General features: G+C 44.9%; 1 protein-coding gene across 3 annotated transcripts; it reads left to right on the top strand.

Moving 5' to 3' along the window:
• The first annotated feature begins 421 nt into the window (after window positions 1-421).
• On the top strand, window positions 422-17,911 carry MKI67 (marker of proliferation Ki-67). 3 transcript variants are annotated; one of them, XM_038141351.1, is made up of 16 exons: window positions 422-545; window positions 1,590-1,703; window positions 2,462-2,543; window positions 2,626-2,741; window positions 3,113-3,182; window positions 3,723-3,801; window positions 4,489-5,937; window positions 6,231-6,469; window positions 7,001-7,394; window positions 9,147-9,262; window positions 9,670-9,841; window positions 9,928-10,062; window positions 10,430-11,997; window positions 12,781-12,853; window positions 13,179-16,157; window positions 17,247-17,911. In XM_038141351.1, the coding sequence occupies exons 2-16, from the start codon at window positions 1,612-1,614 to the stop codon at window positions 17,378-17,380; spliced, it is 7,698 nt and encodes a 2,565-aa protein (XP_037997279.1). In that variant the 5' UTR covers window positions 422-545; window positions 1,590-1,611; the 3' UTR covers window positions 17,381-17,911. The 3 variants fall into 3 exon arrangements, with proteins under 3 accessions (XP_037997279.1, XP_037997280.1, XP_037997281.1); XM_038141352.1 differs by having other exon boundaries at window positions 3,738-3,801; XM_038141353.1 differs by having other exon boundaries at window positions 3,741-3,801.
• The last annotated feature ends 7,724 nt before the right edge of the window (window positions 17,912-25,635 follow it).

The following is a 25,635-nucleotide window of genomic DNA, read 5'->3' on the forward strand; positions in this document are numbered from 1 at the left end:
CGGGGGCAGCCCCGTGAGGGCCGGTCCCGCCGTGAGGGAGCGGCCGCTGCGGCTCCCGGGCAGCGCCTCCGTTTGAACTCAAACCGCCCTCGCCGCTCCCCATTGGCTCCGCTGCGCGTCGCGCGCCGCCCCCTCGGCCAATCAGAGGCCACCGCGCTCCTTTTCGAATGTTCAACGGCCCGCGCGGTGCGTTCGTTTCTGCTTCCGCCGATCCGGTACCGGGTAAAGCTAAAAGAGTCCCTCTGCCCGGTGCCGCTTGTCGCGGTCGGGCGGGCTCGGTGCCGTTCCGCCGCTAAGTCTGCTGCCGGCAGGCGCGGGCGATGGCGGCGGCTCGCTGTCCGTCCGTCTGCGCCGTTCCTGGGGGCTCTGTTTTGGTGCCTGGCGGAGGGATACAGCGGGGCGGAAGGGGGGGCGCAGTGCGAGAGCTCGGGGGCCGGCGCGCGCGCGCGGGAAGGGCTCAGTCGGCGCCGCGCCGTGCCGGGAGCGCGCGTCGGACGCCGCCACACGGGGCCCCTGAGCGGCCGCCAGCGCTCCGGCAGAGCCAGGTACGGGTGCGCCAGCGGGGAGGGGAATAGGGCCGGGGGGACGCGGCTTTGGGGGGCCGGGTGTCGCAAAGCTGCCTGACACCCCGCTTCGGTGGCCACCTATCCCCCTCATGGTGGCTGCCCTCTTCTCCCCCAGGGTTTACCTGCCCTGTCCCCGCCGGTGGCTGTGACCGCCTGAAGCCCGGGCTTATCAGTTTCTGCTTCTGCAGCTCCTGTGGCTTTTTCGGCTTGTGGGAGCCGGTGGCTGCCGTGGGCTCTCGGTGCAGGACCCTGAGTGTTTGCGTGCCCTGAAGGCTGAGGGGCTGCCGGCTTCCCCTCCAAGTTGTGTCTTGTCAGCAAGTGTTTTATCGCATTAAACCCACCCAAAAAGTCCATAAGGGTCTCTCTTAACTGCATTTAATTGCCTTTTTTTACCTTGCTACTTTCGAGTAGAGTGGTAATAAAGACGCTTCTTAGAGGAGCGCTTGTGGTAATCGTATTTATACATTAAATAATGAACTATATGAAAATATATACGAGTGTCTTCTTGCGCTGTGGGTTTGGGGGGTTTTATGCCGGTTCAGTGCAATAAAAACCCTGTCGTGATCTGTGCACGATTGCGACAGAGATCAGGGCTGCCCAAGCTCAGCCCCTTGCCAGCTGTGCTGGGAGCTGCTGCCTCTCTCCCCTCCTTTTCCAGCAGGATGTTCCTGCTATCAGCTGCTCTCTGTTCTAAATTCAAACCTGAGAATTTCCCTTTGGGTAAGAGATTGCAAGATTTAGATTCAGGTGACGAGGAGTGAGTTTTTAGGTTGTTTATGGGACAAAATCTGTGTTGCTCCTGAACTTTTCCAAGGTTATCATGGGTGACAAAAACTTCCTGAATACCAAAATTAGTCTGACGATTTATGTAAACATATTCCTAATTTTTCCACATATAAACAGCGCTGAGATTCTTCTGCTGTCCATTGGAAAATATCTCATCTCGCATAAAAATTGACCTCCATTTACTCTCAAAAACATGTAAATCATAATTAGGATGAGTAACCTGGGTGTTTTTTATAGGTAAGGTTCCTTACGTTTGAAGATGCCACGCTACGGAAAAATCATTGTCATTAAAAGGAACGGGACTGATGGAATTGTTTTTCCACTCACCTCAACTTCGTGTTTATTTGGAAGGTGAGAGTTTGCTTGCGTGCATTGAAATAAGGAGTGTTTTCCTGCAGATCATGGATTTTAATGCTTATTTACAAAAATAAACGTGTGTTTAGGAATGGTGTGCAGAGGAGGGAAGGTGATACTGGACTAAGGTTAATATAAGAGTTTAAAGTTTATTTTATTACTGCTTTTTGTCCTTTCCTTGCCATAACTACTTTGATTGATTGGGTCTAAATTTGTGGTCACAGGAAATCAGGGGAAGGGATGAAAAGTGATAAGATCAACAGCAAGTCAGAAGCATTAGAGATTAGCTTAAAAAAAGGACAGAAAGGAGAAGTCTGCACATCTATAAACACGTTTTAACTCGCTAATAACGTCAGAAGGTAGAAATGCTTCTGCAGGTGAGACCAAGGTCCAGTTACCTGTTTGCAGTCTCAGGTCAGAAATGTAAGCCTGAGAATGACTTTAACAGCTCATTTTGCCTAAAAATATTCCACAAGTCTCAGGGAACTCTGGAGTAAGTTAATCCCGTGGCACCAGCTGTGCTGCAGTCGTGTCTCAGCTTGTTCTGCTCTGCTTTTTGCAGCTGGGCTGTTTCTCTGTTTCTGCTCTCTGATGCTGGAGGAGCGTCAGCTGCTCTTTTTTATCAGTTTAACAAGACTTAGGTAGTTAATTGTTTTCAAATGAGAGACATCACGCTGCTCTACCATTCCTAACTCAGATGCTGGGCAATGCCCTCGTTCTGTTTGGTGTGGAACTGAACCTGTGCCTTCCCCCAGGAAAACAGAATGCGACATCCGCATGCGGCTGCCCTGGGTGTCCAACGAGCACTGCAAAATCGAGATCAACGAGAACAAGGAGGTGAGCTGCTGCTGTTTCCCTGGCACACGCGTTGCCTCGCTGCTTCCCTGCGGGTCACTCACGGGTTTTGTTTGGTTTTCAGGCAGTCCTGACCAATCTGAGCTCAGTGAACCCCACGCAGCTGAACGGGGCTGGCTTTGAGCAGCCCGTTCCCCTGAAGCACGGAGATGTGTTAACCATTATTGATCGTTCTTTCAGGTGGGTGCCAGGCCAGGCTCTTGAATGATTTGATTCTGGAGTGGAAATAATGACATTTAGTTCACGTTTCTCTACAAACTCTCACAGGACTTCCATCAGAAGGCAGGATTGCTTAGAGTTCTCTTTTTATCTTTTATATTACATTAAGCTAAATCAGTAAAGATAGAATTGTTTACAGAGATCATTCTGAATTTGTTTCAGGAGTTGTCAGTTTTAGGGGGAAATTTAAAGTGGTTTTAAGTTGCTAAAGCCTTTCAAGTGGAGATGTGTGCACTGTTGGGAGGGAGCGACTATTCCTAGGTCATTCCTCTTAATCAGAATTGAGTCATCAATTATTTGACAAAAACTGGTATTTTAAAATATTTTTTCAGGTTTGAATATCCTCCGCAATCAACACCGGAAAAGAGGCGTTCCAGGTCTCCAAAAGATGAAACTCTGCAGGTCAGTTTGTGGCTGTGGGATTTTCCTTTACAAATATATTGCTAGTAGTGACATGATTTTATATTTCCTTGTCCAGTTTTCTTATTAAAAGTCACTTTTCAGCCCTAAACTTCATTTCTGTCTGAAAATACAAATCAACACTTTCAGATAAATACTTTCTGAAATTTAGTAATTTTTAGTTTAAGTTTTATGTCACTTTTTGGTAATAGATAATTAATAATTTGTGATGTTACTAAGAGCTATAAATCATCCACTGGATTTGGTAAGAAGGGGAGGTTCAAATGCTTTCATCCTTATTTTACAGCTGCTTTGACAGCTCAGAATTTAAATGATAAAACAAGATAAACTTCTTCTCTCTGTGGCCTCAGATGGATTGGCCACTGTTAAATATTGAAAAGTTCAAGGATTTAATTTGAATACTTTAAAGCTTGTTTAGGGACAGTGCATATTCTCTTATAAATTGGGTTTTTTTCGATGTAGAATTGAAAGCTGAAGCATAAAATATTTGTTGCTCTGCTGTAATGTTGTACAAATTTACAGGTTCTTCATGTTCAGCAGGTGGCAGAAGTGGAATTATTACACAAACAACCTCCAGGAGCTAAAAGCCTGCATGCTTCAGGTTGGTACCTGTTTTAGGAGGGCTTTGTTTGCTTTGCCCCCTTAACTGCATTTATTATTGGCGTTAGAATTAAAGTTGAGAGGGGGGAAAAGGCATTTTAAGACTTTCCAATCTGAGTGCCCCTTGCTGTGTCAGTGACTATCTCATCAGGTTTAAATGCTGTGAATTCACCTTGGCCATTAAAATTCAACTTGAGCTGCTCTGCTGACCTGCAGCTGCACCTCTTTTTAGCAAATATGGCATTATCTCATGCACTCTTTCCTAGTGAAAAATGGAAATGAGTATCATTTTGGAGGTGCATGGTATATATTGAAATAATTGTTTACAGGAATTGCTTCCTGTAGAAGCAGAAAAATCCAGAGCTGCTAATTCTGGGTAATTCTAACCCATGGACTGCTGAAATGCCAGGACTTCACCTTCCCATCCTTCTTGTTTTAAATAATCCTGATTTTCATTTCTGACAGATTTTTGTCCTAGTGAAAAAAGCCCCAAGTGCTTTCAAATGTTTCAAATGTTCCATTTCAGTAGATCCTGCTTGACCAGAAAGATCTTTGCGGACCTGGATCTTCCCCCCTGGGAGGGAAAAGAAGGAATTTTTAATCTGTACTTATGGAACTTTTATTTGTAGTCTGCAATTTTAAAGTAACCCTGCATCTGTATTTTTGTTTTGCTTTGCTTTCTTTGTAGATAATGCTGAGTGTGAAGAAAAAAACACCAATGAAAATAAACAAACTCCAGAGAAAAATCTTCCTGGAGCTTTCCCTGTCAAACTCCAAACACCCAAATCTTCACAGAGAATGCATCGTGTTCTTAAAAAGCAAAATGAAATGTCTCCCTTTAGTCAACTCTATCAAAGTGTGAAAAAGGAGCTGAAAATGGAAAAACCTCTGCACAGGAGAAGTTCCTCTCAGCAAGCTGCAAAAGGAAGCCCTGGGAGCGTTCTGCCAGAGCCAAGCGCTCCCGTTTCCTCCCAGAGTTGTCTTTTTGATCTGGGCAGCCCGGCTAAAGGAAAGGAAACAGGCAGGATGGAACAAATTGAAAAATGTCCAATTGTGAGACTAGAAGAAGAAAACAGCCCAGGGGTTGACCAGCTGTCAGCTGGGGGAGGAACTCCCGAGAGGAGTTTCACCCAGAGTCCTCGAGCTCCCATTTCAGAGGAGGTGTCAGGAGATACCAGTCAGAGTCCATTGCAGGATCCCAAGGGATTAAGGACACCGGGCGGATCCAGAGGTGCTGCAGTTACACCCAGGCCCAGCAGGGAGAACCACAGGAACTCCCTGGTGTTGCTGGAGCAGTGCTCCATAGAGAGGTTTGTTTGTCCAGTTCAAGAGCCAGTTCCAGTGTGCAGCCCCAGAACCCTGGGTGCCTCTGGAGGAGGTCGGTGTGTGTTGAGCACGCCAACGCCCAGGAGGAAGAGTCCTCGGTCTCTTCTTGTGTCACCTCCCAGAGAAAGCACTGCAGTGAATCCTGGCACTCCAAGGACCCCACGGCGTGGCTCGTTGAAACTGAAGTCACTTCCAGAAATCCCAGCTGGAGCTCCAAGGGAAGATCCGGTGTGCAGAGCTGAGAACACACAACTGCCTTTGCCAGAAGACAAAAGCTTAAAGCAGAGACGAAACAGCAAGCAACAAACACCAGGCAAACCTGCCCAAGAGGTGCTGAAAGAAATCTGGGATCAGGCAAACCTGGAGAACTCAAAGGTGGGACATTGTGGAAGCCCTGCCTCTCTCTCTAATTCCAAGAGTCCCAGAAGAAGCAGAAGGGAAAGTAAAGAATTCCTGGACAAAAGTGCCCATTCAGAGGCATTGGCTGCAGAAGGAATGTTGGCTTCTCCTGCTGGTCAGACACATGGAAGGAAAAGGGGAAAGCCAAGAAGCTCTGGAGCTCTGGCTGAATCAGCACTGGAGACAAACGCTGCTCAGGAACATCCTGGTTCAGGCAGAAAAGCCAGTGGAGCTCCAGCAGAGCTGGCCATGGACCGGTGTCACCAAAACCAGGATTTGGAAGATGCCAGTCCTACAAGACCTCAGAGACCATCAGGCAAGAGAAGATCTCCTGGAAGTGCTGTTGAGCTGACAGACACTGAGCCTGGCCCAGAAACCAAAGCTTCTGGCCTCTCTCATGGGGAAGACTCAGGTAAATGCACTGGATTCCCTGCCTTGTTTTTGTATTTGAGAAATTCTGCAGCACTTGTGTTAGAATTCTCCTGCTTGGGTAAAATGTGAAACCAATTACTGTCACTAATTGTAAAATATTTATCACAGAGTTACATTTGACCTTAACAATACACCATATGTATAAAATATCCTGGATTAAATCTATTCTCTTTAGGTAAGTTTCCTGGTTTTGTTTCCAGATTTGAAAGGAAAGGTTTAAGTGCTGCCTTGGATTCTTATATATCTGAAAATTGTTTCAATTGTTCTTTTCAGGCAAGACAAAAAGAATCTCTCAGAAGAGGAAAAGTGATGAAACGCTCCCTCAGACTTTGGGCAAAAGAAAGAGAGTGTCCTTTGGGGGTCATCTGAGCCCAGAACTCTTTGACAAAAGTTTGCCTCCCAACTCTCCCCTGAAGAAAGGAGCTCTCCCTGCCAGGCGGAGTTTACCCCATGGAAACTCTCCTCGGGCTGTGCTCAAAAAGGCTCAGGGCTTGAAGCTCTTGATAAATCAGGTAAATGTTCAGAGTAATCAATTGCTGCGTCCATTACTGAGATCAGAATTTAGAAATTCCATTATATATTTATTTATTAATTCAAAATGAGTAGTAACCCTTGTGTGATGCATGTTGGTGTCACTCGTGAGTGGTTTGGGATGCTCAAAGTCATCAGCAAAATCAGGTTTATTGTAAAGTGAAAGTACAACCAAGTTCATTGGCAAGGTCACGCTGCTACTTACTGGATGGGTAAAACACCAGGAAAAATCAGGCTAAAAATTTAAAATCAATCAATCTGAAACTGAAATGGGCATAAAAAGATGTAATTGGTGGCTGGGAATGGATGATGGGAAAGGTTGAAGATGAAAGTAAGGTAAACCCTCCTGCCAAACTTAGCCCAGACTGGATCAACAGTTTAGGACTCCTTTCCTCTATCATTCCTGAAAAAGTGAACTCCAAGTCTCAGGCAGGGTTTGCCTGGACAGATCACTTCATTAAAAAGAAGGAAAAATCCTCCATTCACTAATGTGTATTTTTTTTTTTTACCAGGAAGCAAAAAGGTCACCCAAAAACTCGCCAGCCCAGGAGCCCCCGGGTGCCTCTTCCCCTGTCTCAACACCCAGAGTCCCTTCAGGCTCTCCAGCCCCCTTCAGGAGAGGACGTTTCTCCATCTCCCAGCCCCCCACACCCTTCCCAATTGCAGAGGAGAAGGACGCTGGCACAGAAGACCTGGATCCAGAGGGGAAGAGTGCTGTCCAAGGGAAAACCCCAAAATCTTCTCCTGCTGCCCAGGATGCCGAAGCCTTGGTGACAGGGACGCCTGCCAAGTCAGCCAGAGGGGCCCAGCTGCGTTTGAAGGGCTCTGCCATGAAGAGCAGAGGTGGGGCTGTGGCTGTTATCAGTGCCAAGAGGAGAAGTGGTGCCTCCAGTGCCAATTTATTAGGTTGGTTTCAACTGTTAATTTTTAATACTCACTTTCTTGCTTTAAAATACAGGAACCACACTGGAAAAGGCTTGTTCTGTTACGCAGAGGCCACCAGATAATTGGTGAATCTTCTGAAATCTGCTGGCCTTATTGGAAGTGCAAAGTGTTGTATTTTCTCATTCATAAAGCAAATTTATTGAAGCATCTATAAACATAATTAAAGACAAATATTCATGTTCAGAAGCTTAAAAATGGTAAAATCAACATTCTCTTCACAAGGTTAGAATCATGATCTTTAAAATCTGTCAAGTAATGTTAAACTAAACCATGTTTATCACATCAGTTTTGTTTTGAAAAACTTAACCTTTTATAGCAATGCAGCTTCACTTTGGTTATTTTGTGCCTTCTTTTTATCCAAGGCTCACAAACTTTGTCCAGGAACTGGGCTGTATTTAACTGCTCAAAGTGGTACATAAGTGACAGAAATAAAAATATGATCATAGCTGGGTGTTACTTTCAAATCCTCTTAATTCCCAGTATTGAGACTGATTTGAAATAGTTTTGACAACATTGGAAACTGTAATAGGGGAGTTCTGGTCCTTCAGGTTTTGGCTTTTGAATAAACTTTGAAGTAGGGTGTATTTGTCACCTGTTTTCATCAGTTAAATCAGTTTGACAAAGTCCAATTCCCCATTCACCCAGGAGTTGTTATTACTTTATTATTCTGTCCATTTTAATGGCAGCAGATCTCTTGACAAATACCAGTGGCATTCCATGTCTCACCACCTCTGTAATGTGCTTTTTAATATCACTGCATCAATTCCTTCTGTGATATGAAAAGAACATCACAGCTCTTAAAAATTTCAGATCCAAAGTAAAACTGTTTCCAGTGCTTTTTCAGATAATTTCCTGGATGCTTGGCATTCTTCTCTGCATCCTGCACACCCTGGCAATGTCAGCTTTTCAAAGTTCTTTTTGTTTACAGACTGACATAGCAATTCTGACAAGAGAATAACAGCTTCCTTTTCTTGGATGGAAAAGGAACAGCGTTCCCCTTTTTGTCTCTGTTTTCAAAAGTCATTTCTTTTATATGATCCCTGTGTTCTGATCGCTTTATCTCCTGGAGTAAACAAGGCAGGTGTCCTACCACTTGCAGCTTCATTTATTCCACAGCTGTAATTCCCTGCTCCCACTGCTGGGTACAGAATGATGCTGTGGTGAAGGTAACCTTGCTTTGGGAATTTTGGGAATGTGTCACGAGGAGAAAGTGATACAAGAACAATTACGGGCAGTCTGTGTAGATCTAAATTCAGGATAAATAACTGAAATTCCTCAGGAAGGTGGTGAAAGAAACTTCGCTCAGAAACAATTTCTCTTGTGTTGTTAAATCTCGCCAGAGTAAAGCTCATCTATAATGAACGAGGCTGAAAAGCTCATGGCAAGTTTCTGTTGGGAAAAATGAGTTCCTTCCAAAAGAGAGAGGAAGGAACTGGGTCAGTGTTCAGCTGTAGGATCTGAGCTGTGTCTGACACTGTGTGAGGCTCATTGTTTTGGTGTGGAAAGCCACCCTGGGTACTTGGAGTCCTCTTAAACTTCAGCTGAAATTGGCTTTTCAAACTGAGAGCGTTTCAGAGAACACTCGAGGTGTTATCAGATAATAACAAGCACTTCCCTCTGCCAGACTGCAGAAAATGTATTGGAATCATAAAGAAATAATTGTGAACTTCCATTTACACAGCTGAGAGTTAAATTGGTTCTTTCTCCTTCTAGTTGCAAAATCTTGGGCAGAAGTGGTAAAATTGGGGGTTGCAAGACCACAGCCAAAGACTGCTAAAAAAAGTGTCCGTAAAGGAGGAGCCCTGAAGAGACTAAACCACCCACCCAAGGTATCCTTTTCTTTTTTGTCTTGCTTTGTTTTATTCTCTTGCATAACCACCAGGCAGCTTGGATGGGTTTTGATCGAGAAGCTGAGCTCTCGGTGAGATGTAAAATGGGAGCTGATGTCTCCCACAGCATGTGGGAAATCGAGGTTTGCACAAAAGGAATCACAGAATTATTAAGGTTGGAAAAGACCTCCGAGATCTTGGAATCCAACCTCTGATCACAAAAATCAGGCAGGACCTGCCTTTCCTAAACTCAGGCTGGCTAGACCTGCTGGCACTGGACATCCTCCAGCCTATGGATCCTCCCCGTTAACCATGTCTGATGATAAACCATGGAAGGAGCTTGGCCACCTCTTCCACCATGAAAATGTGAAATTTAATAACTTTTTTTTTTTCTTTTCCCTCTGCAGACTCCAGAGAAGAAAATAAAAGGTCACTTCAGCACAGGTCATGCAGAGTCACCTGCTACCATAGTTGTGGGTAAAGCTTATTCCACCACAGTCGGGTCAGCTGGACACGTCCCCAAAGTGGTAAAAAATCCCAAGCTGAAGCTAAACATGGATATGGATGAAAGTTTCACAGGTGAGATTTCAGTCTGTTGCTTTGTCTGCCTGCTGTGCAGTTCTTGTCTCAAAACATCTGCTCATTTCTCCCAATATCATTTCCAGGAGTGCCTGAAATGTTCCAAACTCCAAAAAATCAGGGAGGAAGAACAAATCCTTTGGCTGCTGCTCAGAGCACCGATGTTACACCACCATGGGCTGCAGGGGACATTTCTGACTTGCACACTCCTGAGGAATCTGGTAGGTTTGGTATTTAAAAAAAGAATATTTAGGTGTATTATGGGTTAGCAGCAGTCTCAGCCTAGGCAGACTTAACTGAGGTGAAGCGTCCAGCAACCCATGAGGAACCATTGAGATTTATCAGGTATTGAAAGAAATGTAGTTCCAGTTAGTTTCTGAGTAGGATATTTTATAATTCATTCTGTTTGTGTGGAACTTCAAGCTACAGATGAATTGTTTCAGACACTGAATGCCCAATGCACGTGTTTGGAGTTTGATTTCTAGAAGGGTATATTTGAATTTGATTTTTTATTATGCAGCAATTAAAATGCTTGGATTTTCTGCTTAATTTGATCTCCAAATTACATACGTCTACTGCTTATTTTAGGAGAGATGATGGTGTCACCATTAAATAATTCAGATGCTTCAGAGCAGAAGCAAGACAGTCCAGGCATATTCCACCTTCTGAGAGAGGAGTCATCTCCACCTAAGTTTGATGAAATAGCCACAAAAACTCCTGAAAAAAGAAAAGCTGTGCACAAAGATACTGCGGATAGCTTGGCAGTAATTCCAGAAAAACCAGCATCTCTGGTGAGATCAGGAAGTAAAAGGAGGACTCCAAAGCAGAAGCTGGAGCCAGTTGAGGCCATGCCAAGCAAAAGGAAGATTTTAAGGACCCCTGAGCAAAGGTCAGAACCAGGAGAGGCTTTGTCAGGTATCAAGAGACTCATGAAGACCCCAAGGCAGAAGCCTGAGCCTACAGAGGTTTTGTCAGGCATCAGACGGCTCCTGAAGACCCCGAAACAGAAATTGGAGCCTACTGAAGTTTTGTCAGGCATCAAACAGCTCTTGGAAACCCCAAATCAGAAGTTGGAGCCTGTAGAGGTTCTTTCAGGCACCAAACAGTTCTTGGAAACCCCAAAGCAGAAGTTGGAGCCTGTTGAGGCTTTGTCAGCCATCAGGCAGCTCATGAAGACCCCAAAGCAGAAACTGGAGCCTGTAGAGGCTTTGTCAGCCATCAAACAGCTCATGAAGACCCCAAAGCAAAAATTGGAGCCTACTGAAGTTTTGTCAGGCATCAAACAGCTCTTGGAAACCCCAAATCAGAAACTGGAGCCTGTAGAGGTTCTTACAGGCATCAAACAGCTCATGAAGACCCCAAAGCAGAAACTGGAGCCTGTTGAGGCTTTGTCAGCCATCAGGCAGCTCATGAAGACCCCAAAGCAGAAACTGGAGCCTGTAGTGGCTTTGTCAGGCATCAAACAGATCTTGAAGACCCCAAAGCAGAAGTTGGAGCCTGTAGAGGCTTTGTCAGGCATCAAACAGCTCATGAAGACCCCAAAGCAGAAACCGGAGCCTGTTGAGGCTTTGTCAGGCATCAAGCATCTCATGAGGACCCCAAAGCAGAAACTGGAGCCTGTGGAGGCTTTGTCAGGCATCAAACAGCTCATGAGGACCCCAAAGCAGAAACTGGAGCCTGTGGAGGCTTTGTCAGGCATCAAGCAGCTCCTGAGGACCCCACGGCGGAAGCCAGAGCCAGTGGAGGACCTGTCAGGCCTCAAGCAGCTCCTGAGGACCCCACAGCGAGAGCTGGAAGCAGTCACAGATGAAGTTGCCTTGCAGAGGTTGCTGGAGACTCCAGTAGAGAGCAGGGAAGCAGTAAAAGCTGTGCCAGGTGTGACTTCAAGCAAGAAAACCCCAAAGCTGAAATCCCAACCCGTGGAAGACGTGTTTGGCATCAGCCGCATTTTCCGGACGCCAAAGGAGAAGGTGGAGCCTGTGGAGAGCATGTTTGGAATCAGCAGATTGATGAAGTCTCCTAAAGAGAAATATCAGCCGGTTGAGGATTTTGTGGGGCTGCAAAGGCTCATGGCAGAACCCAGGCAGAAATCTTCTGATGCTGAGGTGGACTATGCTGGAGTGACTGAAATGTTTGGTACCCCAGAGGAAATGAAGGTAAAATACTTCAGCTTTTGGAAGGGATGTTTTTAGACTTTGAAACCTGTGGATTAAACGAATTTAGACTTCCTAGTATGACCCACTGTATCTCGCAACATTTTTTTAGGGACAGCTGCATTTGTGTGTGTTAAAATGGGTTTGTTTGAAAGGACCTCTCACAAAGGAATGTTTTAAGGTTGTTTGGGTATCATTAAAAACAGGCTTAATATAAAAGTGACATTCCCAGCATCTCATTTGCCATTCCACGCTGAGCATTGCAGGTAGGAGAAGTCAAGCTCTCCAATCAGTGGGGTTGGTGATGTCTGTGCCCGGCCTGGTTTGTTCTGCTGCTGCTTTTTATAGTGAGGAGAATCTTGATCTTCAGTGGAGATGTGCTGGCATCACTGCCAGTATCATTTCCTGAAAAAATGATTTTGATTCTGATATTCTGTAGGTAAAATGCTGAGTGTCCCTGGGCTTAGTGCTTAGAACTGCAGTAAAACACTACAGAACACTCAGTTTCTCTTCCATAGCCCAGATTCCCTCTGAGCACTCATTTAGGCACTTCTCAACCTCTCCACAATGTTGTCTTTCACTTTAGATGGCGAGAATTGAATTTGCTGTTTGTGGGTTTATATCAGATAAATGGATGCATTTATAAGACTAATTGATTTAATTTGTAAAGAAAGGAGTTTGACAGGATTTTTATAAACATTGCTGTACATTCATCTGGTAGTGGTTGGCTCCATAAGTTCTTGTCCTGTCAGACATGCATTTATTGGTTGTTTTTTATTCCTTTAGGTCAGATCAGTAAATGTTATGGATTCTCAGGGAGAAATTGCACCTCCTGCTTCTGATTCCAGTCATAAACATGGTAAGCACCAATATTTTGCTTAGAGGAGTAATGAATAAATAAAATCATAAATGTTACCCTGAAGTTCAAATGTTGTTCAGACCTCTCTCTGTGAGCCCAGCTATTTCCTGAGTTAAGATCATTTTTTCCCTTTGCCCTATCCAAATAAATTAAACAACTTCAGTTAGAGGCCTGGCCTTAAATCTAGGAATTGGTTAAATATTTCTTTATTTATTGTATGATTTGTTTGAGCAAGATGCCTCTGTGAGGAAAATGGAAATACGCCGATACGTTGATCAGGCACAGGAGTGTCTCACTTTTGTTTGTGCTCTTTACCCTGTTCTAGAAGAGAAAGGAGAAGTTTCCCAAGGTGAAGATTCCCAACAGAAGGACCCAGCTGGTGAAGAGCAGCCTGCCCAGAGACCCAGAAGGGGCAGGAGGGCTGTGCCTGCTGCAGCAAAGCCAAGTGAAAATGGTGCGAGTTTAAAGGAGTTGCAGGGTCCTGCCACCCAAGAGGAGATGGGAGTGATCACGCCTGAGAACAAGGGGAGAGGAAGGAGGACAAAGCACTGCATACAAGGAGTTGCTCCAAAGTGCCCTGATCAGGAAGGGCTTGACGTTGTTTCATCTGTGGAACCACCTGGAGCTGCTCAGAGACCAGGAAGAGGTAAAAGGAAAGAGCTGAAGGAGGTAAAACATCCAAATGAACATCTGGAGGCTGGTGTTGAAGATTCCTCAGTGCCACAAAAAGCACCTGCAAATACCGAACAGAGTTTGCAGGCCTGTGGCATCAGTGAAACTGAAGATGATCCAGGCACAAAGGAAGGACCCGGAAGCACTCGGAGGGAAATCTGTCAGCTGCAAACAGGTTTAAATAATCCTGATAGCAAAGCTGCTGACAGTGGGATAGAGGACAGTGAAGAAGCGCTCCTGTCACCGAGGAGGAGGCGCAGAGGTGTGGAGAACACAGAAGCAGTGATTCCACCAAAAAGAGGGAGACGAGCAAGGAATGACCAAGGTAAAGCAGCTTCTCCAGGAGACCTTCATGGAACAGCCAGAAAGCTTCGTAAAGACCTGTCCCCAAAGGTTGCACTAAGACAGGAGCAGGCTTGTGACAAAGCTCCTGAGGCTGCCGCTGCACAAGAATCTGAAAATGGCACTAAACTTGAACTGAAGGCAACAGAGAGAAGAGTTAAGTCTCTTAGAAGTACTAGAAACAGAAAGCACTCAGCTGAAATGAAAGCAGACACTCGTGAGGTCGCACTTGAAAATACACAAAACATTCAGAAAACTGAGGAAACATCAAGTGAAACTGGTGCTGAAACGCAATCCCACGTGAAAAATAGGATGAAAGGATCACAGGGATGTGAAACAGAAAATGCTCAGGAAAATACAACAGAGGCAGCTCGAAGATTAAAGGCAGAGTCACCTTCTGCAGAGACAAACAAAATGCCAGTCAGCGCTCAGAACACGGAAGCAAACAGGGCTAGAAACAGGAGAGGCAAAAAAGACTCTTTGGAGCAAAAAGCTGAGGAATTTACTGAAAATAAGAACAGCCTAAAACCAGTTACTCCCAAATTTAAGTCGGAAACAGAAGTGGATGAATCTTCTCTCCAGGAGTCCGGGGGCTCTGTTTGTGTCAGTGCAGCCCAAGGCAGGGAGGTGCCCAGCCCAGGTGCCCCATCAGTCCCTGCTGCAGACGCCGCCAGTCCTGCTCAGGGCACTCAGAGGATGAGAAATGAACGGGGAATACTCAAAGCAAAGCAAGCTGAAATCCTGCAGGACGATCCAGCACAAAGAAATGCAGTGATGTGTAGAAGAGGAAGAGGTAAAAAAGTTAATTTTCAGCTTGAAGAAGGCAGCTCCAAAGCAATTGAAGGCAAAAGTTTACCTGAGGGTGATGAAGGGATGACTGACAAAGATAATCAACCTGAGAGTTCTGAAAATCCTCCTTCACAGGGAAGGAGGGGCAGGAGAAAGCAACTTGATTCCATCCCACAAAAAGCGAGTCCTGCCTTTATGGAAAACCAAACATTTAGTGCAGATCGTAGGAAAGATGAGGCTGTTGTACAAAAGCCAGGAGCAGCTTTGGAAGCTGCTCCCTCTTCAGCAGAGGACGATCCGCCGAGGCGGGGCAGGAGACGCGAGGTGGCTGTATCACCACAGACCAGATCTCCTCCTGTCAGGACGAGACGTGGGCTGCTGCAGGGTGATGCTAAACAGAGGGCAGAGAGAGAGGAAAACCCAGCTCTGGGTAATGAAACTGCACAGGCAAAAGTGAACGCACCAACAAGGGACAGAAGAAAAAAGATGGATCCGGCAGCAGAGGCAAGAAGTTCAACTCCTCTCCAGGGAAAATGTGGCTTGTCAGAGACTAAGGATGAGGGTACTCAGGAAGAACAAAGCGTGCCTTTGGAAGCTGTGTCCTGTGCCAAGGAGAAGCCACCAGGAAGGGGCAGGAGGAAAGAAACTGCTCTGGCATCACACGCAACCAATTCCATCTCTCTGCGAGGGAAGCGCAGGTTGCCCACGGGTGATGGAGAAGAAGCTCCCAAAGAGGAGGAAAACATTCCCTTAGAAACTTGTGATCCATCTGGAAAAGAAAATCAACTGAGAAGAGGCAGGAGGAAGGAAATTGCCCCCTTGGTAGAAGCCAAAAGTTCTACTCAGGGAAACCAGGTCCTGTCAAAACAAAGTGGTAGAAAAACTAACAACAGGGAAGCTAAACAGAGTTTGGACAATTCTTCCCAAGAAAACACGGAGCTTCTAAAAAGGAGCTCCAGGCAAGCAACCACTTCACAGTCTTTTAGTCCCACCTCACTTCAGGGTTTGCCAGAAGATGGTAAAGACAGAATTGCTGAAGAAAAAAGTAAACTTTTGGATGTAGCTCCACCTGCAAAAGAAAATCCACCGAGAGTGGGCAGGAAGAAAACAACCTCTTCAACTTCTGAAGAAACAATTTCCACTTCTCTCAGGGAAAAACCCAACCTGCCCAGAGGCAGAGGTCAGAAGAGGATTCTTGAAAAAAGTGAAGATGCATCTCCAGAAAATAACCTATCCCAAGGAAGAGCAAGACAGTTGAGGAACAATAGGAAGAAGGTGGAGGTGTCATTAGAGACAGCTACTTCTGCTTCTCCCCATAAAAGCAGTGACTTGCCAGGCAATGGCAGCACTCGGGGTTTGAGTGGAGCACCCATGGGTTCCGAAGACAATCAGTCTGGGAAAGGCCAGGAGGGTGACCCTGCTCCACAGGCAGCCCCCACCTCTCGCAGAAGGAGGTGCCAGCTGCCAGCAGAGCACGTGCCACCCAAGAGATTAAAATCAGGTGAGGCGAGGCTTGGCTTTCTCTTCTCTAAGGTTGGATGAGGTTGTGTAGATACAACAATAATGTGCTGGGCTCTGGGGCTGCTGATGGAAAAGATCCAAGATCCCAGCTCCCTCAGCTGCCCCTGGGGCTCCATTCCCATCCCCAGCTCCCTCAGCTGCCCCTGGGGCTCCAGCCCCTTCCCCAGCTCCCTCAGCTGCCCCTGGGGCTCCATTCCCATCCCCAGCTCCCTCAGCTGCCCCTGGGGCTCCATTCCCATCCCCAGCTCCCTCAGCTGCCCCTGGGGCTCCATTCCCATCCCCAGCTCCCTCAGCTGCCCCTGGGGCTCCAGCCCCTTCCCCAGCTCCCTCAGCTGCCCCTGGGGCTCCATTCCCTTCTCCAGCTCCCTCAGCTGCCCCCAGGGCTCCAGCCCCTTCCCCAGCTCCCTCAGCTGCCCCCGGGGCTCCATTCCCTTCCCCAGCTCCCTCAGCTGCCCCTGGGGCTCCATTCCCTTCCCCAGCTCCATTCCCTTCCCTGCTCACCCCCCAGCCCCTCCACGGCCTGAGCTGAGGGACCCAAACTGGGCACAGCACTGGAGGAGCCTCCCCAGTGCAGGGGACAGTCACTGCCCTGGTCCTGCTGCCACCTAAAACAGTCCCTGGAGTTTCTGGCTTCAAAACTCCCAATTAGAAAATATCAAATGAGTGCCTTGAAGTAGAAATGGCAGCAACTCTTCAGAGCTCCAGAAGGAATTTCCTGCCATAAAACTTGCTGTGTTTTCCTTTCTGCAGGACTTTGGTGTTGGTCCTGTTTTAGTTTTACAAATCAGTGGAAGGAATTTTAGCTAAAAGGGCAGCTAATTGGTTTTGGTGCTCTCATTAATGCTAACCTACTTTCAGAAATAGCTGTAAATCCTCAGGGATCCAACTTGAAGGATGTTGGACGTGCAAGGTGTGGGCTTGGTTTCGGGTTTGTTGAATTCAGAGATGTAATCTTTGGAATGTTGTCACTGGGGACGTTCCCTTTCAAAACAACGTAGGTGAAGATGGAATTTTGTGGGGAATGTTTGATTGATGATACAAATTGACGTTTTTTTCCGTGTGTAAATAGGGAATGATGAAAATGGGTCTCTCCAAAGAGAAAGAAGAAACAAAACTAAACTTGGGGAAGAGGATGCAAGGGCAGCTCAGACCACTGGAGGGATGGAGAGGAGGACAAGATCCAGCACCAGAACAAGCAAATAGCCTTAGGAGGCCCAGAACCAGATTTTAAATCAATTCAGTAATTCCAATGACAGGTCATTTTAATGTGAATTGATTTGCACTCTGATTTTAAGCTAAGATTTTTGGCAATTACATGGTCGCTTTCCAAAATCTGTTTCTTAACGTGTCCACAGACAGGTGGTAGATATTTCTTTGGTAGCTTTGCCAACGTGTGGTGGTTTCTAAACCACGGGCTGCTTGTGCAAAGCTGCAAACATAAATTACATTTTGTTTTACCAGCATCTCTCCCCTTTCTCCTGTTGATCCTGTTGATCTCTCCTCTTTTTCCTTGTTTCCAGTGCAGCAATCAGGAAGCCATATTACCGCCAGCTAAAGCTGTTTTCTGCTGAAATTTTCCTATGCTTAAGTCTTATTTTTTGTTGGAGTTCTGTAAATATTCATTTTTTTTTAAATAGTTGTATTAGCAGAAGCATTATGCTAAATTTTTAATGAGTTTTTTTAAAAAAAATTAAGTTTGTACTGAAAAGTGCAGGTTTTGAAGTCATTAAACTTGTAAACAATTTGGGACTTGTGTGGTTTTTTGTTTTTAACAATACTTAAGCATATAATTGCTGCTGTCTTACGAGTTCATCTCTAAGGTTCTTCCTCTGTGGTTGATGTGGTTTGGGGACAGACTTTTTAGGACAGTTTTTAGGACTTCTTTTAGGATTTCTTTTAGGACTTACTTCTTTTTAGGACGACTTCTTTTTAGGACTTTTTACTTTAATTTGTCTTCAAGGCTGGGGGGTTTCTTAGATGCAGAAACAGAGAACGTTCAGCCTGGGCATCAAACTTGTGTGCAGGTTTTAGACCTGACTTCAAACCCTTTGTTTGTGTGGTATGTGAGGAGCTGGGGATGGTTCTGCAGCAGAGCAGTTGGAATTGGAATTGTTCAGGTTGGAAAAAACCCCTCAGACTCCAAACCTCAGATCTGATGTAATATTATGATTTTTTTTTTTAAATTAGGTTGGATTATTTGCTTGTTTGTTTTTTATCCTGTGGAATGTGCTGTACCCATATCCACAGAGGGTTTTTAGTGAATTGTAATGCACTTTTTTTTTTAATTACTTAATTCTAGTGTGACAATTCCAGTCTGTCTGTACATCCAGGGTTGCTCCATCCCAGGTGCAGAATCTGCTGCTTTCCCTTGAACTCCACATGGTTAAATATGAGAATTGGAATATTCTGTGGTGGAGGGTCTTGTGGGTTTTTTGTGGGGTTTTTTTAACCCTGTTTCCCAATCCTGACATTCCTTTAACCCTGAAATCTCAGAGGAGAAAAGCAAAATTTTACCATCTCCCCTAAAATCAAATCTCTATGTAAGCAATGCCATGGTTGGGAAAGACAGGGATGCACAGGAATATTTTTCTGGTTCCAAGAAGTTTGGGGTTTTTTTTTCTCCAGTCACTCAGATCTGTCTCTTTTGGGTTTGGTCCTAGTTCAAATCTAACAGAAGCTCAGGTTAAATGCCTCAGATCTCCTCCACAGCTGGGGTTTTTCCCTGAGATGGAATTTGTGGATGAACTAAACTTGAGGAACATCTCCTGGAGTAAATGTTCCTTTTCCAGTAGTAAAAAAGCAGGAATTGTCTCCTCCTCTCACTGCCACGTTTCCAGGTGCCTCACTGGAGCTGGTCCCGAGGCTGAGGAGGAATCCTGGGCAGAGTCTCTCCCTCAGGAATTTATCCCAGTGCTTCTGTAGGGATTGGAGAGATCTCCAGGGTCAGACCCCGGAATGCCAGGATCACTCTCATCCTCTGGAGATCTGTACAAGGTAGGATGGGAATTCCCAAAGCACAGGTTCCCTTGTGGAACTCTCAGAGAGTGATGTTGTTGTTGCTTTTGTCTCATTTTTGGGAATGTTCTCCAGCCAGCCAGGGGAATCAGGAGTTCAAGGCACGTGGCTGCTGCATTTTATGGTGCCTGAGCCTGGGTTTGGCTGTGGGGACCCTGCAGCCCCCAGAGCAGGGCTCTGCTCACTGTCCAGGACGTTTCCAGAGATTTACTCCGTGTTCTTCTGCAGAACTGATATTTCACATTAATTCCTGCTGATTCAAACTTGATAAAGATGTGTTTTATTTTACAGGCAGCTCCGTTTCCACTCAGAAAATCTGAAGCTGCAAACCTACCTCAAGGTAGATAATTCTGAGGGAGAGCTGAGAAACCTTTTTACCTGAGGGGTCAGCCAAAGAAACAAATCTCTTTCCTCAAGGAAAATTACCAAATTATCTTCTCTGTAATTTCTGTAGAGCTACATCTTCATTGTTGGTTGTGTGGCAGCACAAATTTTTTTTTTAAAAAAGGAAATGGCAGGAAAATTTCACTGCAAACTTTCTGCATTGTCAGTCTTTTTGATTTTTAATCTGGGCAGATGATTGTCTTAGGAAAGGAATGGGACATAACATCAGGAAGCAGAGGTTTCTCTTAGTAACCCATGATTGTTGCTTGCATTTAAAGTTGCTGGGTATAGCTATTTCCATGTGTTTTTCTATCTATGAATTTATTTAATTTCTCCAGTGATTTTGAGGGAGTAGTAAAGAAGAATGAGTATTTTAAATTTTGTGTGAATCCACAGAGCTGCCTGTTGATGATATTTGATCCCTCAGCCTCATTTAGGTTGGAAAAGCTCTCCAAAACCATCGAGCCCAACCCCAGCACTTCCAGGGCCACCACTGTCCCATGTCCCCAAATGCCACATCCTCATGGCTTTTAAATCCCTGCAGAGTGTTTATTATTTAAGCAGGAGCATTATTTTTCCAGGGGTTTTGGTTTGATCCTCCTTTTGATGGCATTGTCACCGCCGTGCTGTCGATTGTCACCGATCCCTGCGGGAGCCTCCATCTCTCCTCTAAATTTCATCTCCAGGCTTATTAAAAATGGATGGACTTCCTGCTTCCACTACATAAATAACATTGAAAAAATCAACTGGATTGTCACAGAGAGTTTCAAAACCTTCAAAACTTCCTGACAACAAAACTGGATTTTAATATTTCAGCCCTGCCTCGCCAGCAGTGCCACAGCCCTGCCTGTTCCTGACAGTCTCTTTCATATCCAATTTCCTTCCAGACTTCTTGGCTTGAAAGAGTTCCCTGACAGCAGGACAAGCTGCTTAATTCCATGAACAATGGACAGAAAACTGGCGTTGGTTTGAATTTTGCACCTTTTAATTTGTCTCTTTCCGTGGCGCTCCTCCCCTGCCCTGAGCCAGAGGTGTGATGCTGTTTGGGGAGAGCAGCTGAGAACCTTGGAGCCCAGCTGTAAACACCCCCAGAATTTGGGGAAATTCTGTAATTTCCCCAAGGCCGGGCTCTGTCGGAGGCAATTCTCAGAGATTACCAGGGAGCAGGTAATTGATGATCTTTGAGGACGTTGTCTCCGTAGATTCCCACTCCAGCTTCCTTCCCTGCTCTTTAGGATATAATTTATGGCTGGTACTCAGAGGAGGTCACAAAAAGAAAATCCTGGAGACAGGTGGGGACTCCCACCCTTTAAAAAAATTCCATGTGAGGTTCCCTGCCGCTCCAAAAGTGGTAATTAGTGAATATTCTCAGGTTTGCCAGCAGAGGCTGGGGTTTGTGGATAAACTAAACTTGAGGAACAGCTCCTGAAGTAAATTTTCCTTTTGTGGTACTAAAAAAGGTAATGAAAACAGCTGGAAATTAAATATCAGGGTGTGGGGTCGTCTGGGAACTTTTGATGGTGCCGAGGGCAGATGTTGATGTTTTTTGTGGTTCTGTGAGTGGTAGGTCAGGACTTGTCAGCCTGTGACAAACAATTAACACTAAAAATTGGGGAAAATCAGTGTATTTGAGAGCTAAAAACCCAATCCTGTTCTGATCCTCAGCATTAGAAATTCCCCTGTTATTATTTAATGAATTTAAGCAAATCCTCCAGATTGATTTTTTTTTTTTTTCTCCAGAAAGTTTGTTTTGTGTTTTTTTTTAATTCCAGTAGAATGCAGGATTGTGCATAGCTAAAATACACCCTTGTAATCCCAAAATTTGATGACCACAACTTTTATAGGACACATGGCGAAAAGAGTAAAACTTTCCTCTGTGTTTCACTGAAAATATCAGTTTTATCAAGAGACTTGCAGCCAGAATTTGGAATTAATTGTGGGATTCCATAAAACCATGAAAGAAGTGCTTCGATGCCCACTCACTGCTGATTCTGAGCAGCTTCATTCAGGATCCCCTTACCCAGGAAACATTTTCAGCCAAAGCCAGAAGAAATCCCAGCACTTTGAGGCAAATATTCCTGTGCCTCTGTGTATTAGGGAGGAGACGCTGGCAACAAATCAGTGTTTGTGGCACTACTTTTAGTGCTGCTGTTAGAATTATCTGAATGAAGTTACTACATTGTAGAATTTATTTTATTAAGATACAAAAATCTTGCCAGAAAGTTCCTCGTGGCTTGTTTTCCCTCCTAAAATTGGATGGATATTTAAAACAAAACCTGTGTGAGAGGAGTTTCATTCCTCAGTGTTCATGAGGGAATTAAAAAATCCTCTTTTGACTTCAGCAGTTTAAAATCTGCTGATGCAAATCCTTCAACAGAAATTTCCCAGCTCCAGGAGAGATCTGGACTAAGTGAACTCAGCACTTTGGAATAGGAGTTTAATCCAGTTGAACCCAAGTTGAAACTCAAGTTTCAGCCTGGACTAACACAATAATTTGTTGGAGTTGTTTTCTCTTCTGGTGGAATATGAAATTTCTTAACAATAAATTGCAACCTTTTAATTAAACAAAAAAATCCTTATGATTTCCAGAAAAATACCATTTTTGCTATTTGTGGTAGGAGATCAAAGGATTGCACAGCTTTGCAGCCATCTGGAAAGTAAAAGTTTATTTCTAAATTTCTCAATTTGAATATAAGTAAAAGTTTAGTTCCAAAATTAATTTAACGTTAATATTTAGCTTTTTAATAGAAATATTATTATAAAGTAAGTTATGTTAGTATAAAATTATTGTAGAATCTTTTTAATATTCAGCTTTTTTAATTTTCTTGATATCATTTCCTTCAGTGAGAGGATCACATTTTCTAGGACAAGATAAAAGTTCTGGCATGATGGAGTGAAAATTGGGATTTTGTGCAATTTAGAGAGTTTTCCAGGCTGCTTGGTGGAAGAACGTAAGGAAATCTTAGTGGCTACTGTGTGGCACAGGAATGAGCTCCTGATTTTCTCCTCTGCTCCTTCCAGAGGGAGCTGCATCTCCATCTGCATCTGACACTCCCAGTTTTGCAGCTCTGGAGGAATTTTAAACTGCAGTGTTTGTGAAAAGCAGGGAAAGGTGCAGCTTTCACTGCCCTCAAGAAGGTCAAACAGATTTTTGTAAAAATCAGCTAATTAGAGCTGTAAATTAGATTGGACCAGGCTCTTCTCAACCACCTAGGAGCATTTATCCTGTCCATCTCCCAAGAACCTTCTGCCATAAATCCTTGTGTTCTTTGAGATACCCCACCAGCTGACCAAAGCTGTGCTGGTGAACTTTGTCATTAATATTTTGCATGTGTTCATAAAACTCTCGGTGACCTATTTTTAAATAATGGGGAGTGAGAAACCCCTCCAGGAGGGTCAGGCAGATCAGGCATCATCCACGAGGCGAGCAAAGGGCCAAATCCATTTTAATTGAACCCACTGAGAGCATCTCCTCAGTCAAAGCCTGAAACTGAGTTTAAAACTAAAGCTGAGACTTTCAGATGCTGGACCAGATGAAAACCCACCAGCTTTTTTATTTTGAAGCCGAATCCTGTCAAGTCACCAAAACCCAGCTCGTTACAGACATGCACATCAGCACTGCAGAGCCTTTTGGGGTGTGGGCATTACTGGGTAGCCCTCCCGTTCAAATGTGTGATTAATCCCAGCCAAGTCAAGGCCACCAATTAGCACCAGCTCGTTTTCCTCCCTTTCCAGCGCATCCTCCTTTGTTGCAATTGTTCATTAGTTGGTGCACCCCGTGCCAATTAGGCAGAGGCACTAATTTGGTCATCTGGAGAGTTGCCTCCCAAGATCCCGCGGAGTCAGCGGAGACGTGGCCGTTCCTCCAGGGCGCTCCGGCTCGGCCTGGTGCTCCCGTTCCCCCTCTGGAGAAGCCTCCTGCTTCCCATTAACTAAAGGGAAAGCCTTGGTCCTCGGGCAAAGCTCGGCCCCGCTCCTGGGTTAATGAAGGAGCCCCAGGCAGGATTTGGCTGGGGAGTTCCAAGGCTGAGGTGGCTTCTGAGAGAGCAGGAGCATGGACACCACCATCCCACCCCACCCCGCCCTTCCCAGCCTGGCACAGCTTTGCCAGGCTCTGTCCATGGCTGTGCTGGGCCCTAGGATCAGTCCTGGCCCTAGGATCAGTCCTGGCCCGAGGATCAGTCCTGACCATGGGCACAGCAGTTCCCCCTTGGACAGCTCCCATGTTTCCTCAGGACACCGCTGCCCTCAGCGGCTCAGCATCAGGGAGGGATGAGCCTTCCCAGGAGTCAGTGTCTTAAGTGATGTTGGCTGTGGCACCTATTTGATGGAATTCATGGAATTCTGGAGTCATTTGGGTTGGAGAAGACCTTTGAGTCCAGTCACAAGACCAGTTTCCCAGACCTGTCCCTCGCTGTGGTGAGCAACGTCCACCCTGAGCTCGCACTAAGACTGACCCTAAAGAGAATCACCCCTTTGCCTTGCCCACCATTGCTCCCCTCTAATGCCAGCTTTCAAAAGTCCAAATTCCCTGTTAGGATCTCGGAGCAGACCTTGGCTGCTGAGACAGGACTCAACATCCAAACGAGGTGAATCCTCCTGGAAGTCTGGGAGAGCCCAGCCTGAGCAGTCCTGAGCAGAACCGGCTGGAAAGAGAGCAGCCTGTGAGTGGATTTAATAACTTTTCATATTTAAAATTGCCTTGTCATTTGAGTAATGAGCTCTCTGTGCTTTCTGCTGGAAAAGATCACCGTGGAGCTTTGTTTTTGGTGGGGTACCCACTTGGGCAGCCCAGGTGCGTTGCTAACTGAACCCAAATTATTAACCTTAATACAATTTTTAAACAATTATTAAGCTAATCGGATGCAAATTAAACAAAATGAACCTATAAATATATGTGTTTTTCAAATTAGTAATTGGATTTTTTGATGATCTTTGGCTTGACATTGATAAGCTGCTTCTCATAACAGTCTAATTAGGCAATATGTAAACTTTGGCATTCGGTTCTGTCCTAGTGGCTTTTTCAAATGATGTTTGTAAAATTTGCAATTTCATATTACAGATTAAAAATTAAAAACTGCAGGAGGCTAACATTAAAATGAGAATTCATTTCATGGAAAGCCCTGTAGACAAAATTCACCCTAATAGAATTGTGCATAAGGGGCTGCAAATCATGATCTATAGTTACACAGGGGAAGGCTTGTCAAAACCAGTATTGTTGGCCTGTAGTTCTATTCACAGTATTAAACCCATCAGCGGAGTCACTTTGGGGAAAATGCGAACATTATCAAAGAACAGTAAATTAGCAAGAAATTAAAGCATATACCCTTGCATTTCCAAAACAAAAGATCCCTTCATTAAAAACCTTTCATCAGTGGTTTAATATTCATAGCAGTAATTTGCATAACTAAATCAGTTTTCACTGATGAGAGACGACCAAAGTTTTTTTTAATTTTTTTTAATTTTTTTTTTCTTCCCTAATTTCTTTTTTGAATGAGCTCTCTAGTTTTTTTTTTTTGATTAAAATTTCACACCAGTAGTTGAGCAAAATTGAATACATGACTTCACTGTATTTGTGAGCATCCTCCTTTCCAAGCCCGGGGTTAAATGCTGCTGGGTGAAAAGCCAAGCCTGGCCTTGCTTTGTTTACCCCTGTGCCTCCCATCCCCGGCTCCCTGGCAGCCCCAAACCCCACATTTCTTGGGGTTTTATTGCCTTTATTGCCTTTTCCTCGCTCTCATACCCGTCCACAAACACAGGGGGTTGATCCAGGTGAGTAGGAATAAAGAAAAGTCATTTGAGTGCACGTTAAGAACTTTCTCTGAAATAAAACCCTTTTTAAAGTCCCTTTTTATGTTTTCCAAGGACCAGTTCCCCTGCGAGAAGCAGGGAGGGAAGAGGAAACAAGTTTGCCTTAGGGAATGAAGACAGAAAAGTCTTTTTCAGTGTAAATCAGTCTTTTTTTTTTTTTTCAAGAACTATTTCAAGGTGTTGATGGTAGGACTTGATGGTCTTTAAGGTCTTTTCCAACCTTAACGATTCTATGTAAAATGAATGGA

This window comes from Motacilla alba, chromosome 6 (genome assembly GCF_015832195.1).
Source record: "Motacilla alba alba isolate MOTALB_02 chromosome 6, Motacilla_alba_V1.0_pri, whole genome shotgun sequence".
NCBI classification, from domain to species: Eukaryota; Metazoa; Chordata; class Aves; order Passeriformes; family Motacillidae; genus Motacilla; species Motacilla alba.